This window comes from Podarcis raffonei, chromosome 3 (assembly GCF_027172205.1).
Source record: "Podarcis raffonei isolate rPodRaf1 chromosome 3, rPodRaf1.pri, whole genome shotgun sequence".
Classification (NCBI taxonomy): Eukaryota; Metazoa; Chordata; class Lepidosauria; order Squamata; family Lacertidae; genus Podarcis; species Podarcis raffonei.
This window is the reverse complement of record NC_070604.1, coordinates 61,052,212-61,067,162: the sequence shown is the minus strand read 5'-3', so window position 1 is coordinate 61,067,162 and position 14,951 is coordinate 61,052,212. Positions and strand designations below refer to the sequence as shown.

Sequence of the window (14,951 nt, the reverse complement as noted above, 5' to 3'; positions counted from 1 at the left end):
CCAGTGCAGCATTGGAAGCTGTGTGTACGGTCCTAATAGCTGAATTGAGGCATTCAACAATGATAAACTCACACCCAACATCCAGCAGGGGAATCAATGCACAGTAGCTTACTTCTTCACACAGTTTTCCTTACCAGCTCCTGGGAAATAATGTGTAGTTCTAACAAGCAACCTCATTTGGGCAGCAAGAGAAGCTGAACCCATTGGATAAATTTGTGTATATGGTATTCATTGCTTTAAGAAAGTGGATGACAATCAGTATAATTATAAGAACTGAAAAATTGTATATCTGTGTGTGTATCTTCCATTTCTATAAAATTCAAACATGTACACTATGTTTTCCCAGATTTTATCTATATAATTTTTTTCTGTGTTTTTATAGGGTGTGCGAGATCTTTTGAAGGGTATCCTAGAAAAAATCCTAACTATTCCCAACACAGTGAGCTCTGCTGTTGTGCAGCAACTTTTAGCAGCAAGAGAGGTAAAGTTGTGAAGTGGTGCAGGATGCAATAACACAATAAGTTATTTTAAACTGCAGACGTCTGTCAAACAAGGCTTCGGGGAAGCATTTGAAATTTACATGTTCAATTTGGTTTAAAAGCCAATTAATCTTTGGTTGTCTTAAAAGAGACCTCTGAGAAAGTTTATCTGACATGCATCTACTAGAGAAAGTTATTCTCTGTGTGTAAGATGCAGAGTGCAATAGTAGTGTATCTGCAGCACCTTCTTGACAGGAGATTTTCTTAAAGGTCTCTTGAGATATTCAGACAACACATCCAAATCTTTATGCAAAGCAAGCATTGTAACTACTAAAAAAAGAAGAAAGTGAATTAAAATATGAAGTTTGGTTCTAATCACTGTGGTTCTTTTCATGTTATGTCCTGGAAGAAAAACATTCTTTCTTGTTGTCCAGCCTTCCTGAATCTTTTTTTTTATATTGGATATAGTATTTTCAATGTGTTCAACTAAGAGTGCTAACTGCTTTAAAAATCTAGATGGTTAGCATCCTTTCAACGATTCCATTTTTAGCCTTCTGAGATGTCGGAGCACCCCATCGTAGTTTGAGCGTAAAATTAAAGCTGAAACTTGTTTGCCTGAAACATTGCAACCAAATCTCCTCATTATGACCTTGTTTTATCCTTCCCTCCATTCCATTCTGTTCCGTCCCCTCTAATAAGAAACACAGGTGCTGAGTGCTGGTGGCCATAGAGCCAGAATGAGGTCACTGAGAAACAAGAAGGCAGATAGTGCCATGCTTTATTTTAATTTTATTTGCAAAAATTTCTATACTGCCAGCATTAAGAAAAAATATAATGGCAGGGAACAGCATAAAATCAACAATAAAATTACATTCATAAAACAAGTGCAAAATGCTTGGGGGAACTGCAAGGTTTATAAAAGTCCAAAATGTAAGGGAGCACAACCAAATGAAGACTGAGCTTGTTCGGTGGCTAGGGGAAGACAGAAATTTGGGGCAGTGGTCTGGGTATGACTTGCTGGAACCATGAACAGGATTGCTCCATATGGTAACATTTCACTGTGTTTCACATGCTTTTCTCTAAATTTTGTAAACAATTTTTCCCTTCAGTTTTTCTCTCTTTGTTGTTACCTAGGTAGTTGCATACATTTTGGAAAGGAATGCATGTTTATTACCTGCCTACTTTGCAGTCACAGAGATCCGAAAGTTGTATCCCGAAGGAAAACTTCCACATTGGGTAAGGCTTAAGATATATATTTAAAAGGACAAAATGCCTTCATTTCCTTAAAGCCTGGAGTAGTATGAGACCAGATTATTCCAAAGGGAAGGGAAATGACATCTAGGGTCAGTGTGCCAAGTTCTTAGTAGGCATGCAGTATAGCCCTTGATCAAAAGGATTTCATCACTGTCACAAATACGCACCTCAGATGTTTTATCCAGGCAAGCTTAGTCTCGGACCAATTGCTCCTTGAGATTTACTGTAGAGCATCCTAGAACGATTGTACTGTAAAGGAAACTACAGAAATGCTTTGCATTTCCTATTTCACTGCATCTTCATTTTGTTAAGAATAGGTCCTTTATATATCATAAAAAAATGTGTGTGTCTGTCATTTCCTTTTTATAATCCTATTGTCTGATGTTGCACTCAAGAGTTCTTCCCTTATGCATGTTTGCTGATTGCTCTTGTTTGTTTATCTTCCTTTGCACACAGGAAAGGACAGTGGAGGTTCATAATGTGAAGAGATTTAGTTAATGTTGTTGTTGACATTTGAAAGGAGGCAGGCTAAAGACTGCTTTGCCCTTTTTTGGATAATGTAACAGTTAGTGGCTGAAGCCAGTTTTGCTGACCAAGTTGTTAATTCAAATTATGATAACTTACTGGTGAAGATTTATAGCATTTGGATTAATCTCATAGTACTGGTTGAAGTAATTTGCTTGTTGGGTGCAAATTCAACTGGGTATTTGACTTCCAGTTTTATTTACTTTTTAAGTTGTTAGGCAACCTAGTATCGGACTTCGTGGATTCCTTCAGACCTACAGCGAGAATCAATTCCATCTGTGGTAAGAGTTTCTAAATATAGCAATGTACTGTTAGCTTTTTTGGCAGCAGCTGAAGGATCTAATGTGCAATTTCTAGCCCATAATGTTTAAATACAGATAGCATGTCTGATGATTAGTTAGATGTGCCACTGATTCTTGCGTGCCCTTAGTCTGCCACTTGGTGGTCTCTGGGATCAAGCATTCTAGTCTGCCCAGCAGAGCAGTGCTCCAAAACTTGATCATTGTGGTGAGAACCAGTGTTGACACCACTTGTGCAGTGGTGTCTAGGAGGGCCTTTTACCAACTTCCTCTGGTTCACCAGCTACACCCAGGTTCCTGGATAAGGATAGCTTGATTGTTGTCATCCATGCATTGGTAACCTTGAGGCTGGATTACTGTAATGTGCTCTCTGTGGGGCTGTCCTTGGGTCTTGTTTGGGAGGGCCAACCAGTGCTGAATGCAACTGCCTGATTGCTGGTGGGAACTCCTGGTTAAGAACAATGAGAAACTGAGCCTTTAGTGTCATTGGTCTAATCCTGTAGAACACTAGAGATTCAGCTGGCTCCTCCTGTGCCAACTTTCAAATGTCTGCTGAAAGCATTTCTATTCTGCCAGACCTATGCAGACAATTAAGAGTACATCCCCCACGATGGTCTGCTGCTGTTTGTTTTTAATTATATTTTTTGCCTTTTAACTTGTTTTGATTTTATCATTTGCTCTTCTGTTTTTATATTGTTGTAAACGGCTGGTAGTTCTTTATGATACAGCAGTATACAAATATTTTTTATAAAATAAAGAAATAAACTGATCCTGGGGCTTGAAAAATGCAGCCTCTGTGGTAACTTCATGCAGATGCCTATAGGCATGGAACAATCAAAGCCCTATTACTAGTATTTCTATTGTATACAAAAATAATTGGCTAACAATATCCTAGGCCTTGCAAATTTAGGGAGAGGTATACTTTGAGACTCATGGTTTCTCTCTTTGGTTTCCAATACATGTAGGGCGATGTAGCCTTCTTCCTGTAGTAAATAACTCTGGTGCTATTTGCAATTCATGGAAGCTGGATCCTACAACTCTTCGTTTCCCACTGAAAGGCCTTTTGCCATATGATAAGGTATATGTGCATGTGACAGATGTGAAAGCCATATTTCTAACTTAGAAATGTCAGGGTGAACAATTTATGGAACTTTTTCACATAGACCGGTTAAAGTGCTGGGGCTTATGCGATTTTGAGAATGCATTAACATGTTGAGGATTAGACCATTGATTGCATGTTCTGATTCCTAAAGAAACATACAGCTTTTTCTCAGGGTCCTAAAAAAAGAGAGTACGTTATCGTTGTTGTTTTTCTTCTTGTTGCAAAATCTCCACCCTACTGAGCTTATACCAAGACCAAGGCAAATGCTCGGAAGCTTGTGAGAAAGTGATCCTTGGGCAGGCCCTTGGGGAGGCTTGAAATGAGGCAAGATGTACGGGAATTTGAGTTGTGAAGGTGGGAGGGGCTTGTCCCTGCAGTTGTGCTGGGCCTTGCGTGCACTTGGAGCATCTGTGAAGTGCTGCATTAAATCAAAAGCAAAGCCCTACTACACCTTCCTGTCACCAGAGTAGTAGGGCTGGTACGGAGCTGGAATGTTGGCTCCCTATCAAAGCCTGTTTGGGCTCCTTGCACATGGCTATTGAATTGAACGTGTCAACTATATACAGGCAAATCCAGTATTCTTGCTTGATAAATGTGATCCCCTGCTTTACTCTATTGCTGCCAGCTGCTTTCAGAAGCTCCTTGCGCAGAGCACATCCAGTGAGGGTTCACCCATAATAGGAAGTTGCATTTCTGCCTAGTGAGCATGCAAGTGTTGCCACCTCAACTGTTCTTGATGTCACAGGAGGGCTCTGCCAAAGAACAGAACCCTCCTGGAGGGAGTGACTAATGCTATCCAGGGAAAATGACTCCTGGGGGTGACATTTCCTTATAGTTTGGTAGAAATAGCAGCTGCTCTGGTTCTCTGTTTTGCCCAAACTTCTCACGGATCCGTACAAGAAAAGCTTTGGGGTGTTTAGGTATTTTGAAAAGTAGCAAGCAAGCCACCGTGATAGCTAAAAAGTGTTGCACTTTTATTGTCGCATAAATTCAGCAAGCGGTACATAAAGGTAAGTTGTGTTGGACCACCTTAGCTCCTCCCCGCCCCGCCCCGCCCCGCCCCATATTCACTGTGCCGCATTGTTCATATCTGTCGGCCAGGAAATCAAGTGGGTCCTTTTCGTACTGTCTCTGTGGTGAAGTTGGAGGTGATCGAAGGTATAGCCAAATATTCTTAGTGCATGCTTATAAGACTGCAAGAATAAAATAACCTGCAGGAATAGAGAGACAGCGAGAATGTTCATACAAGTTGGGAAATGAAGCCGGTGGTGATGAATTCTGCATCACAGAAGATGTTTCTGCTTCTGTGAAAAGCTTCCATTCCCACCTATCTAAAAATGCTGCCATTTATTGCCTGCTCTTGTATTGATAGGTAATAATTTGGGCGGGGTTGATGGAGAATAGTTATGGCGATAACCTGAAATAAGACTCTTGTTAAGTCTTAGAGCATTAAATCACTTACCCCAACTCCTGCCATCAGAGGAAGCAATACCTGAAGTAAGAGTCATGCAATACAAATGTTAGCAGGAAGAAGGGAGCCTGCTCAATGTCTGTCGCTGGTAATGCTTTAATTGGATGGGGAACCTTAATTTCAGCTGTTAAATGTTTTTGTGTCAAAAGGGTTGGCATTTGTATGCTTTTTTGTTTTTGTTTTCAAGGATCTGTTTGAGCCCCAGACTGCTTTGTTGCGGTATGTGCTGGAGCAGCCCTATTCCAGAGATATGGTCTGCAATATGCTAGGTCTAAACAAGCAGGTACTGTATTGTGCTGTAATGCCTTTTGTTTTGCATAGAACCTGCACTTTTCTTTTCTCTTTTTCTTTGCTATAGCTAACTAAGCAAAACAGTTGAGGATCAGATCATGATTCCCCCCCACCTTCAGTATTATTGCTTTAGGTTAATTGGGCACTATTATTCCTATCATTTATATATTGCTTTAAAGGTTTCAAAATTGAAAAGTAGAGACTTTAAATATATATATACATATATATATTGGCATTGCTTTTTTTCCCTATAAGGCCAGCCTCAAATATACCCTGAACCTATGGCAGACAAACGTTCCCCTCTTTTTTGGAGGGGTGGCGGCAGTGGTGGTGGTAGATGTGCTGCTTAGATCACTAGTCTATTGAATTTGTCTGTGAAATGCCTTGGCATGTTTTCATTGCCGTCAATGGTAATGAATGGTTTAATGTTAAACTTTTTAATTTATTTATTTATTTTACTTTACTCCCCACCCCCTTTTTTTTCTTTCTTTTTGCCTTACCATGTGGGAGGGCCTGGTCTGACTTGGGGTAACTTGAGGCTGGCCTCATAGTCACTGTTTTGTCTTTTCTTTTTTTCTTTCTTTATTTTTGTTCTGTCCTGTCTTGTCCTGCCCATCCTCCAATGCTCTAGACCTTGAACATTGCTCAGGTATGTTCACAACCTTACTGTTGTATTGTGACTAACGATACGCTGGCTGCTTTGTAGCCGCTGATTCCAGTTCGAGAATACACGTCTGGCCAGGGCTTGAAATTGGTGGGACCATCACATGCTAAGAAACGGTTAACTTCCTAAAAAATCTGAGGTTTTAAGAATGCTGTGTAGTTTAAAAAGGATCTTATGAAGCCAGTTCAATAATTGGCTTGGGTTACCCATGACTTACCCAAACTGTCATAGTCAATTTTGTTCCAACTATAAAATTTCCTTGCCTTGAAAAGAAAGAAAAACTGTTTGTATAACAATGTGAAAGAAAACTTGGTTTGCTAAATATTAGCACACTTGAGTATTTATGTAAAAATTCAACTTGACTAGGAAAGGTCATACTCAGCCTCCATTTTAAAAAACCCAATAACTCTTTTAACTTATATCTCCAAATGGGCTGAGCTAAAAAAAAGCAAAGAAAAAAATTCCTTGGGAAGATGGACATAAATTTGCAACTTATTTAATACCCACACTAGTCTGCTTATATATTTCAACTTTGACCTCTTTAGTCTTTTCTTTTTTAATTTAACAAGTTTATCCAAACTGATATTTAAGCAAAGTACAATGGCGTTGGTGTTTGCAATACTATAGTGAAGGTTGTGTCAGTGTTTTCATTTTATAAAAGAACTCATTTCAGGGATTGTACTTGACCATAACATTTGCTTGATGCTAAAACTTTGGTTATTACTTAAAAACAACAACAATCTTTTAGACTTAGATTTGCTGCATGTTGACTTTGCAAAGAAATTATAAAGTAGTATTCCACTTTAAAATAATACAGCTATTTAATATAGTGTTGTTTGTTAAATTAAAAAAAAAAGCTTTGGTGAATGGTACAGTGTCAGTTGTGGCGTTAATGCTTAAAATGATTATTTTCACAGCTAAGCTTTTATTGAGATAGAAATGAATATTTTTATAAGTTGCTTCTTTAATGCTAAATTGTAAAATAATCTGTACCACTGGAATTGCCCAAGCACGTGGAGCTGTCTAATTTGTGGCTTCCTGGCATATTTCTGCTGCACAGCCATGAATATTCAGAAATGTACAACTCTCCTTCATCCTTTTATAATGCTTAGCATTGCACAACTGGGTGTATGCAAACAAGTTTGTTGCATAAAGTATGAATTGGACCTTAAAGCTGGAAAAGCTGAGGCTAAATCCCTTGATGAATTTAACTGGGTGACTTTGGTTAAGCCACTGCGTTTCAACTTCACTTCCTTATCTGTTAAATAACTCCCTGCTTTACTTAATTGCTGAATTCATCTTTACCAAATATAAATGTTGCAAAGCACATTAAAGCCCCTGTCTTGTACCCAAATGTGTTGGGTTCCTAATGTGGCATATTGGAGCCCCATTTTCCTTGCCAAAGCACACACTACAGTACCACAACAGGCTCTTATGAAGAATCAAGAGTTCTCTGTGCATGTCCTGTACCTCTGTTCACTTTTCTTCCCCCTCTGCTTGGCCAAGGAAGGTTACACAGGAGAAAACTGAGCTCTGCAAGTATACTTAGCTCCTTGCAGCAATTGTGAAATTAAAATATTGTCTGGTTCCACCTTCTGCCTCTTTCACCTCTACTCTAAGCCTCCCAATAGACAAATGTTTATAAAATAAGACTAAATATTTAGTGGCTTAATTTTTTAACATCATCAACAACTTCACAATAGTAGGTTTAGAAATTACCATTTCGATCCATTTTACATATGTACCTTTTTAAGTACATTGAAAGATCAAGATTGGGAGAAATAATTTCTACCTCCAGCATACAGTTCAACTCAGAGCAAACTTTTATGGCCAAGTAACAAAACTTTGAAATTCATGGTTTTTTTAATGGAAATGCTGACAAACTATGAATTGTAGGTGTGCTGCCATAATAACAACAGTCTGTGAACTTTTTTTTTTGTTCATTTGTCAGTAAAAAAAGCATGAAAGGGTTGTGTGTGACATTGCTTGGTTGGAATTCAAGGCTAATGCTGCAAATGATATCAAATGATCAATACTGAAACTATGCAAGTTGGTTTTATTGTAGATTAATCTGCTAGGAAATCTGTATTCCCTGAAAACTTCAGCAATTAAGACCTTGGCTTTGCATTACAATGTCAACTGCCTACAGCGCCATCAAAAATTTACTTGTGACTCAAAAATGATTAAATAGAATCAAGCTTCACACATACATCTCCACCTAACTTTTATGTGTTGGACTTGACCCCATTTTGCATTGGGGCCTTTACCATGAGATCAGTTATAAACAGATGGCGTGAATAGTGTAGTGCTACAATAACACAATTGTTTCTGCAATGAAGTGTGCTGTCTGCAGCAGCGCTTCCCCTGCTCTTTATGCTGTCCTCCTGGGCCCTGTTCCTCCTGTGTTTCTGCTGCTGCTACTCTCTTTAATTTCCTTTTGTATCTTCAGAAAAAAATCCCTCTATGGTTCCCCTTTAGGAAACTGTTATCAGGATATGTCTCCTATGATATCCGTAATCAGCCCATAGTTGTGACCTTCACACCTACCCAGCTCATTTGAAACTGAATGATGGTTCCTTTACAACCCTCCAATATCCAAATAGGGATGCTGACTCCTTAAGAACAAACGTTTTGAAGTAATGAGACTCCCTTTCAAACAGCATTTTTGTAATTGATAATTTTTAAAAATCAGCACAAAGTTAGTGCTGAGCACTGCATCTAGTCTAAATAATTCCAATGGCTCCATCCTCTCCTATGCTTTTCAACTTCTATATGAAGCCGCAGGGAGAGATCATCAGGGGATCTGGACTGGATGTTCCCCAGTATGATACCCAGCTCTACCTCTCATTTAAATCTGAACCAGTGAGGGCGGTAAATGACCTGTATGAGTGTCTGGACGTGGTTGGAAGATGGATGCTGGTTATCTGATTAAGGCTGAATCCCAACAAGATAGAACTACTGTTTCTGGTGGGCAGTTGTGGGGGGCTCCTTGGTTCTGAATGGGTTAACTGTGCCCCTGAAAGACCAGGTACACAGACTTGGGGTCATTTTGGACTCATAACTGTCCATGGAAGCGCAGGTTAATTCTGTGTCCAGGATGGCAGTCTACCAGCTCCATGTGGTACGCCAGCTGAGACCCAACCTGCCTGTGCACTGTCTCACCAGGATGATTATCTCCCACTTGGACTACTGCAATGTGCTGTATGTGGGGCTACCGTTGAAGGTGACTCGGAAACTGCTACTAATCAAGAATGCGGGAGCTAGGCTGGTGACTGGGATTGACCATGGGAACCATAGAACACTGGTCCTAAAAAATCTACATTGGCTCCCAGTACATTTCTGAGCACAAGTTAAAGTGTTGGTGTTGACCTTAAAGCCCTAAATGGCCTCAGCATCTCCACCCCCATCATTTAACCCAGACACTGATCCAGCTCCAAGGGTCTTCTGGCGGTTCCCTCGCGGCAAGAAGTGAAGTTAACAGGGAACTGGGTAGAGAGCCTTCTTGGTAGTGGTGCCCGTCCTGTGGAACAATCTCCTGTCAGATGTCAAATAGATAAATAACTCAGATTTTTATAACTATACACTTGTGTTGTATGAGCAAAAGTGTCCCTGTGAGGCGCTCAAGAGTCAGTAAACATACTGATCTGTGGAATGGTGACTACTGTGCAAGAAAGTCATGCTAGTACAGTAGTATTTGGTGCGTACAATTGCTTGCTGCGCACTGTTATGTGTGCATACTGATTCTCCTAGTCTGTGGGTCCATTTGGGCATTTATAGCATTGCAGCAGCATTTCTCTGAGAAAGCCCTTTTCCAATTGGTTCCAGAAGTGCTGGTATTGTACATCATAACAACATTTCTCAGTCTTCACTAGTAGTAGAAACAGAATGAGCAAGGGTTGGGTGTGTTCCAAGTTGGAGGAAGGAAAAAAATCTGTTCCTAGGCAATCCAAATTCTGTGCCAAGAAATGCTGGATTCTGAAAGCAAATTTGCATAATTTCTCTTCTTTAATGTGCAATTATGCTGTGTTACAGATAAACGTAAGCTCTTAGCAGCCAGACCTTTCTGGCTGCTACGATTTCATTAGGCATTGTCTTCACCAGGTATTGGGAAACTTCCATCTTCCACTGTTGCTGGAATTGAACTTCCATCAGGCCCAGTCAGTATGACTAATGATGGATGATAGAAGAGGCCTTGTGTGGAGGGCCACAGGTCACCCATCTTGGTCTACACACTTCCAAGCATCACAGCCCACATGAGTTTCCTTCAGCCGATGTGGAAGTGCCCAGTTTGGGGTTGAGCAGAGAGAGTCAGAGAACTTCCCCCATTGGAGAAAAATTGAAGAATTTGCTTAGGGCCAAACTGGACATCATGTGAAATATATATTTGGATTGAACGCATGCACATTATTAACATGCTGATGGTAGTCACTGGGGAAGCTGCTGGTTATCCAGATTGCATCAGGTGGGGGTGGGGGTGGGGATGTAAACTCTTTGCACCCATTGGCATTGGCACCAATGGGGGACTTTCTCCATTGCACTTGTGTCGGGATCACAGCAGGGAAGAAAAGGATCTCCCCCACCCCACATATGCTTGTACTTCTGTTGCATTGGGAGCAATAAATACCGCTCGCCCTCTGATTTGGGGACAGGAGATGCACAACATGACTCGAGGACCATGACTAAACTTGATCTCAGTGCCCACAACTTTGAAGGGGAGATCAGTTTTTGTGCTTCCCTTACAGCCTTTCTGCTTGAGCCCATTTGATAATTGAGCCTGCTGCTTTCTGCATATTCCATCCCACAGTTCCATTTCCTGGTCAAGTTAAGAGTGTTATAGAAAGCAAAAACTGACCTTTATAGTTCCTTCTGAATCACTTCAAAAATAGAATTGCATTCGTGAATTTATTGTCGTTAGAAACCTGCATTAACTGACAGTTGTTTCCTCTTAAATAACTTAATTCAAAACTGACATAGGTTTGCACTCTTGGGCTCTTGGAAATTTGCCCCCCTCTCTACCAAATTCTAGTGAATTTCAAGCCCTGTACACAGTAGTTTTGCATGCTGTATCATGAAATAGTTTGTAGTACTGTCTGTTGCATTCTGCTCTGCTTCATAATTAGTTGCATTTGGAAAAAAAGTATTCTCAACTGGTGGTGTTAATATTGCTCTTTGTAAATCTGTAACGTGGTTGATCTGTGATAATGGCATTGTGTTTTTTTGAAAGAGAGGGTCAAAAGCAACTAATGTCCTTTGGATTGGAAGTATTCCGTTTTTAAGCATGCTTCAAGAAAGCACAGCTAGATTTGTAGCTTTTGGCAATATTGAGCTGGCAAAGAGCATGTGAAGGAGAGAGTGCTGTTCTCAGAGTTTGTCCAAAGTTTTGTCATTCTTGCATTGTATTGTTAAATTGAAATCATAATCCCTTTTTCATGGCAAAAAGCTATCCACATTGTTAAGCACAGAATAAGTATCTGCTTCCAGCAACCTTGGGATTTTTTTCTCTGTTTGTTTTTTAAAAAAAAAATTCAGAAGGTTTTCTTTTAGACTGCCTGTTAATCCAAGAAACCATATGTTAAGAGGAGCACTGAAATGTGTTGAGTAAATCGTATTTGGGTATCATAGCACATTTCTCATGAAACGAAAAACAAATAATGAATTCTCTCTCTTTTTTGCCTCTAGAAAGGGACAAGGCATCTTCATGATTAGATTCTGAGCAGCTCCGTACCTTTTCTGTATTATCTTTTAAAAATAATACTTCTTTTCTTTTTATTAAGGCTGTGTTATGTTACAGGTTCACTATGTGAAACTCTGAAATTCCATAATATATACAGAAATGACTCAGTAACTTCAATAGTAGTGCCTAGAATGTACAGTTTCTTCCAGCTGCTTGTAAAGAACTGGCTTCATGCTGTACCACTGTGGAATGTTCCAATTATGCGCATTATGAAGTCTAAATAGGGGAAGATCAAAATGAAAGGGGTCTAGCAGTTTGCAAAACATCCAGGCACACAAACAGAAGAAAGTGTACAGCTAAACAGGTGCACCACTGGAATAGGAATTGGTATTCCCACATAATGACTGTTCAAGCTCTGTTAATAAGCTGAGATATGAACAAGCTTTTTGCCACTATGCACTTCTCCATTTTGTAGCATGAACAAACAATCCAGGTATTCTTCAAGCAACCATAGTTTCCCATTTCATCTCAATGAAATTATAGTTTGAAGTTCATATGAGGATATTAATTTCCAGAGCTGGTAACCGTAGCTTCCTGGTTTGGATGAAATGAGAAACTATTGTTTATTAGAGGCTCCCTGGTTTGATTGCTCACACTGTGAAAAGAGGAATGAATGGGCTCTGTGCACAAGCAAAAGGCTTATTATGTTGTTCTGAAGTTTTGTAATCGGTTTCTTCATGCGTAACACCAAACCATGGCTTGGCAATATATGGCTGAGCCTCACACTCACGTGCTCTCTTTCACAAATTCCACTTAATTAGTTATTTTCTGAATTGTGGAAAACCATAGTTTAACCTCCTTGTGAGGAGGTAGAACACACAAGGACAGAGCTCCATCTTGTAATCCAAACTATGGTTTGATGATATGTATGAACTGACCCCATATCTTGAGTGTACCTGAATTGTTAAGGTGTCAGGAACTGCCACACTGAAGTCCATTAACTGTGGAAGGGTCCAAGTCCATTGTATTATTTTAGTCTTCACACTGTAGCCTCCAGGGCTGAAAACTTACTCTTATATGAAAAACATACTCTTACATGGTGTTTTTAGATATTTGTTGGCTCCATAAACAATTGTGCCTAGGTAAGAGTGGGTATAACAAGTAGTCTATTATTTTTTATTAAAACAAAAATTATGACCTGTAACATCAGACAGTTTTAATGTTTTGGCTTATCTTGTAAAGCTTTATGTTCAGATCCCATTTCATGCTTCCCAGACTTACATTAAAGTGACTGTACTGAAATGGCAGAGTTAAAATGATGGATGCTAGACTGTGGAATACTTTATCTGGTTTCTGCTTTGCAGCACAAACAGCGGTGCCCTGTGCTGGAGGACCAGCTGGTGGATCTTGTGGTCTATGCCATGGAGCGGTCAGAGACAGAGGAGAAATTCGATGACGGGGGAACCAGCCAGTTGTTGTGGCAGCACCTTTCCAGCCAGCTTATCTTCTTTGTACTTTTCCAGTTTGCAAGCTTCCCTCACATGGTCCTGTCTCTCCATCAAAAGGTACCTACCACTAGCAATAATAAAGAGTAGACGGTTATCCCTTAACCTTCATGAAATTAGCTCCTGCCCTGCCCACTCACAGTTTCATCTGCTTCCATGCCCCAAAACCAGCCCCAGCCCTGAGACCTATGGGTATAGGGTGGTATACACATTTAACAAAGAAAATAAATAATAAATTGGTGTGTGGGTGTGTGGACAGATTTGCCATTCTGCTGCTGCACATGGTGAACTATGATTAAGGAAGAAGCCTAGCAATGAATATTTGTTGCTACCAGAGAAATGAGGTGCAAAATACAGTCGTACCTTGGATCCCGAAGGCCTTGCAACTTGAATGTTTTGGCTCCTGAATGCCACAAACCCGGAAGTGAGTTTTCCAGTTTGTGAACATTCTTTGGAAGCCGAACGTACGGCTTCTGATTGAGTGCAGGAAGCTCATGCAGCCAATCGGAAGCCGTGCCTTGGTTGTTGACCATTTTCGGAAGTTGAAGGGACTTCCGGAATGGATTCCGTTCAACCACCAAGGTACGAATGTACCCTGAGGAAATTTTGATGTGTTAACCTCACTTTCAGAGTCTGTCCAGGTGAAACTGAGCAATTTGAACAGTCAGCTTCATTTTGGTATTGCTTATATATGGGAGAGGCAGCTCTCCTTTTGAAAGTATGTATTAACTGTCTTTTTTTAAAAAAAAGGCAGCGGACACCTTTCAAATTTCTGTTATTTGTTGACTTAAAAATATTAGTCACAAGTCTTCGTGTGCCCATGTTATAAAATTCTAATGCACCGACAGGCATCTTGCAGAAAAGTGAGTGTGTGTATTATTTCCCAAGTGAAAGTACATATTTTATAGAAAATTAGAACAGATGTTCAGTGTTACAGTTCTTGTCTTGGAGTGTGGACTTGCTGCTCAGTGTATCTTTTTTACAGTTAGCAGGACGAGGCCTAATCAAAGGCAGAGACCATCTGATGTGGGTATTATTACAGTTCATCTCTGGAAGCATTCAGAAAAATGCATTAGCAGACTTCCTCCCTGTTATGAAGCTTTTTGACCTCCTCTACCCAGAGAAGGAAGTGAGTCTTCTATGTGAAATACGTTTATTATGATTTACTACTCATATTTCCCCTGAAATACACCCCCCAGCAAAAAAAACAAGTATTTTCTTAAAATGTCTTTCAGTCCCCAAGAAGGTAACAGTTGAAAGGGAAGGGGAAAAGAGGAGATTTGGGAACAAAAATATGGGAAATACTGATTTGCTCAAATTTAAGATAGTAAAACAAGCAGCTTTCTGTATTTTGTGTAATGCAATTTAGAAGTAACTGAAATGGAATAAATTTGGAGACATGAGATAGTAAAAAGCAAGATCTGTCAAGAGAAACAATGATGCATAGAAGAATATTGACATATTAACAGAAACCCAAGATCAGGGGTCAGCAAACTAAGGCCCACGGGCCGGATCAGGCCCAATTGCCCTTTGGATCCAGCTCGTGGATGGTTCTGGAGTCGCTGCTTGGATCAGCACGATCACCATTTTAAAAAAATTTAAATTGGGTGCCATTTTTTTTCACTATTTTCCCCCTCCCTGACACACACTACAGCGGCCCCTCCTCCCTCCCTCTTCCTGGCTTCTC

At 40.0% G+C, this 14,951-nt stretch overlaps 1 protein-coding gene across 5 annotated transcripts in view; it reads left to right on the top strand.

Moving 5' to 3' along the window:
• The window catches only part of MED23 (mediator complex subunit 23), a 41,658-nt gene that overhangs the window by 5,510 nt on the left and 21,197 nt on the right, over positions 1-14,951 (top strand). For 4 of the 5 annotated variants that reach the window (XM_053381924.1, XM_053381927.1, XM_053381928.1 and 1 more), the window contains exons 6-13: positions 383-481; positions 1,614-1,715; positions 2,470-2,539; positions 3,523-3,635; positions 5,318-5,413; positions 6,053-6,070; positions 13,124-13,324; positions 14,250-14,393. In XM_053381924.1, coding sequence (XP_053237899.1) covers positions 383-481; positions 1,614-1,715; positions 2,470-2,539; positions 3,523-3,635; positions 5,318-5,413; positions 6,053-6,070; positions 13,124-13,324; positions 14,250-14,393 — 843 coding nt within the window. The remainder of the gene's footprint in view (positions 1-382; positions 482-1,613; positions 1,716-2,469; positions 2,540-3,522; positions 3,636-5,317; positions 5,414-6,052; positions 6,071-13,123; positions 13,325-14,249; positions 14,394-14,951) is intronic. The other variant, XM_053381925.1, reaches the window with a different exon arrangement.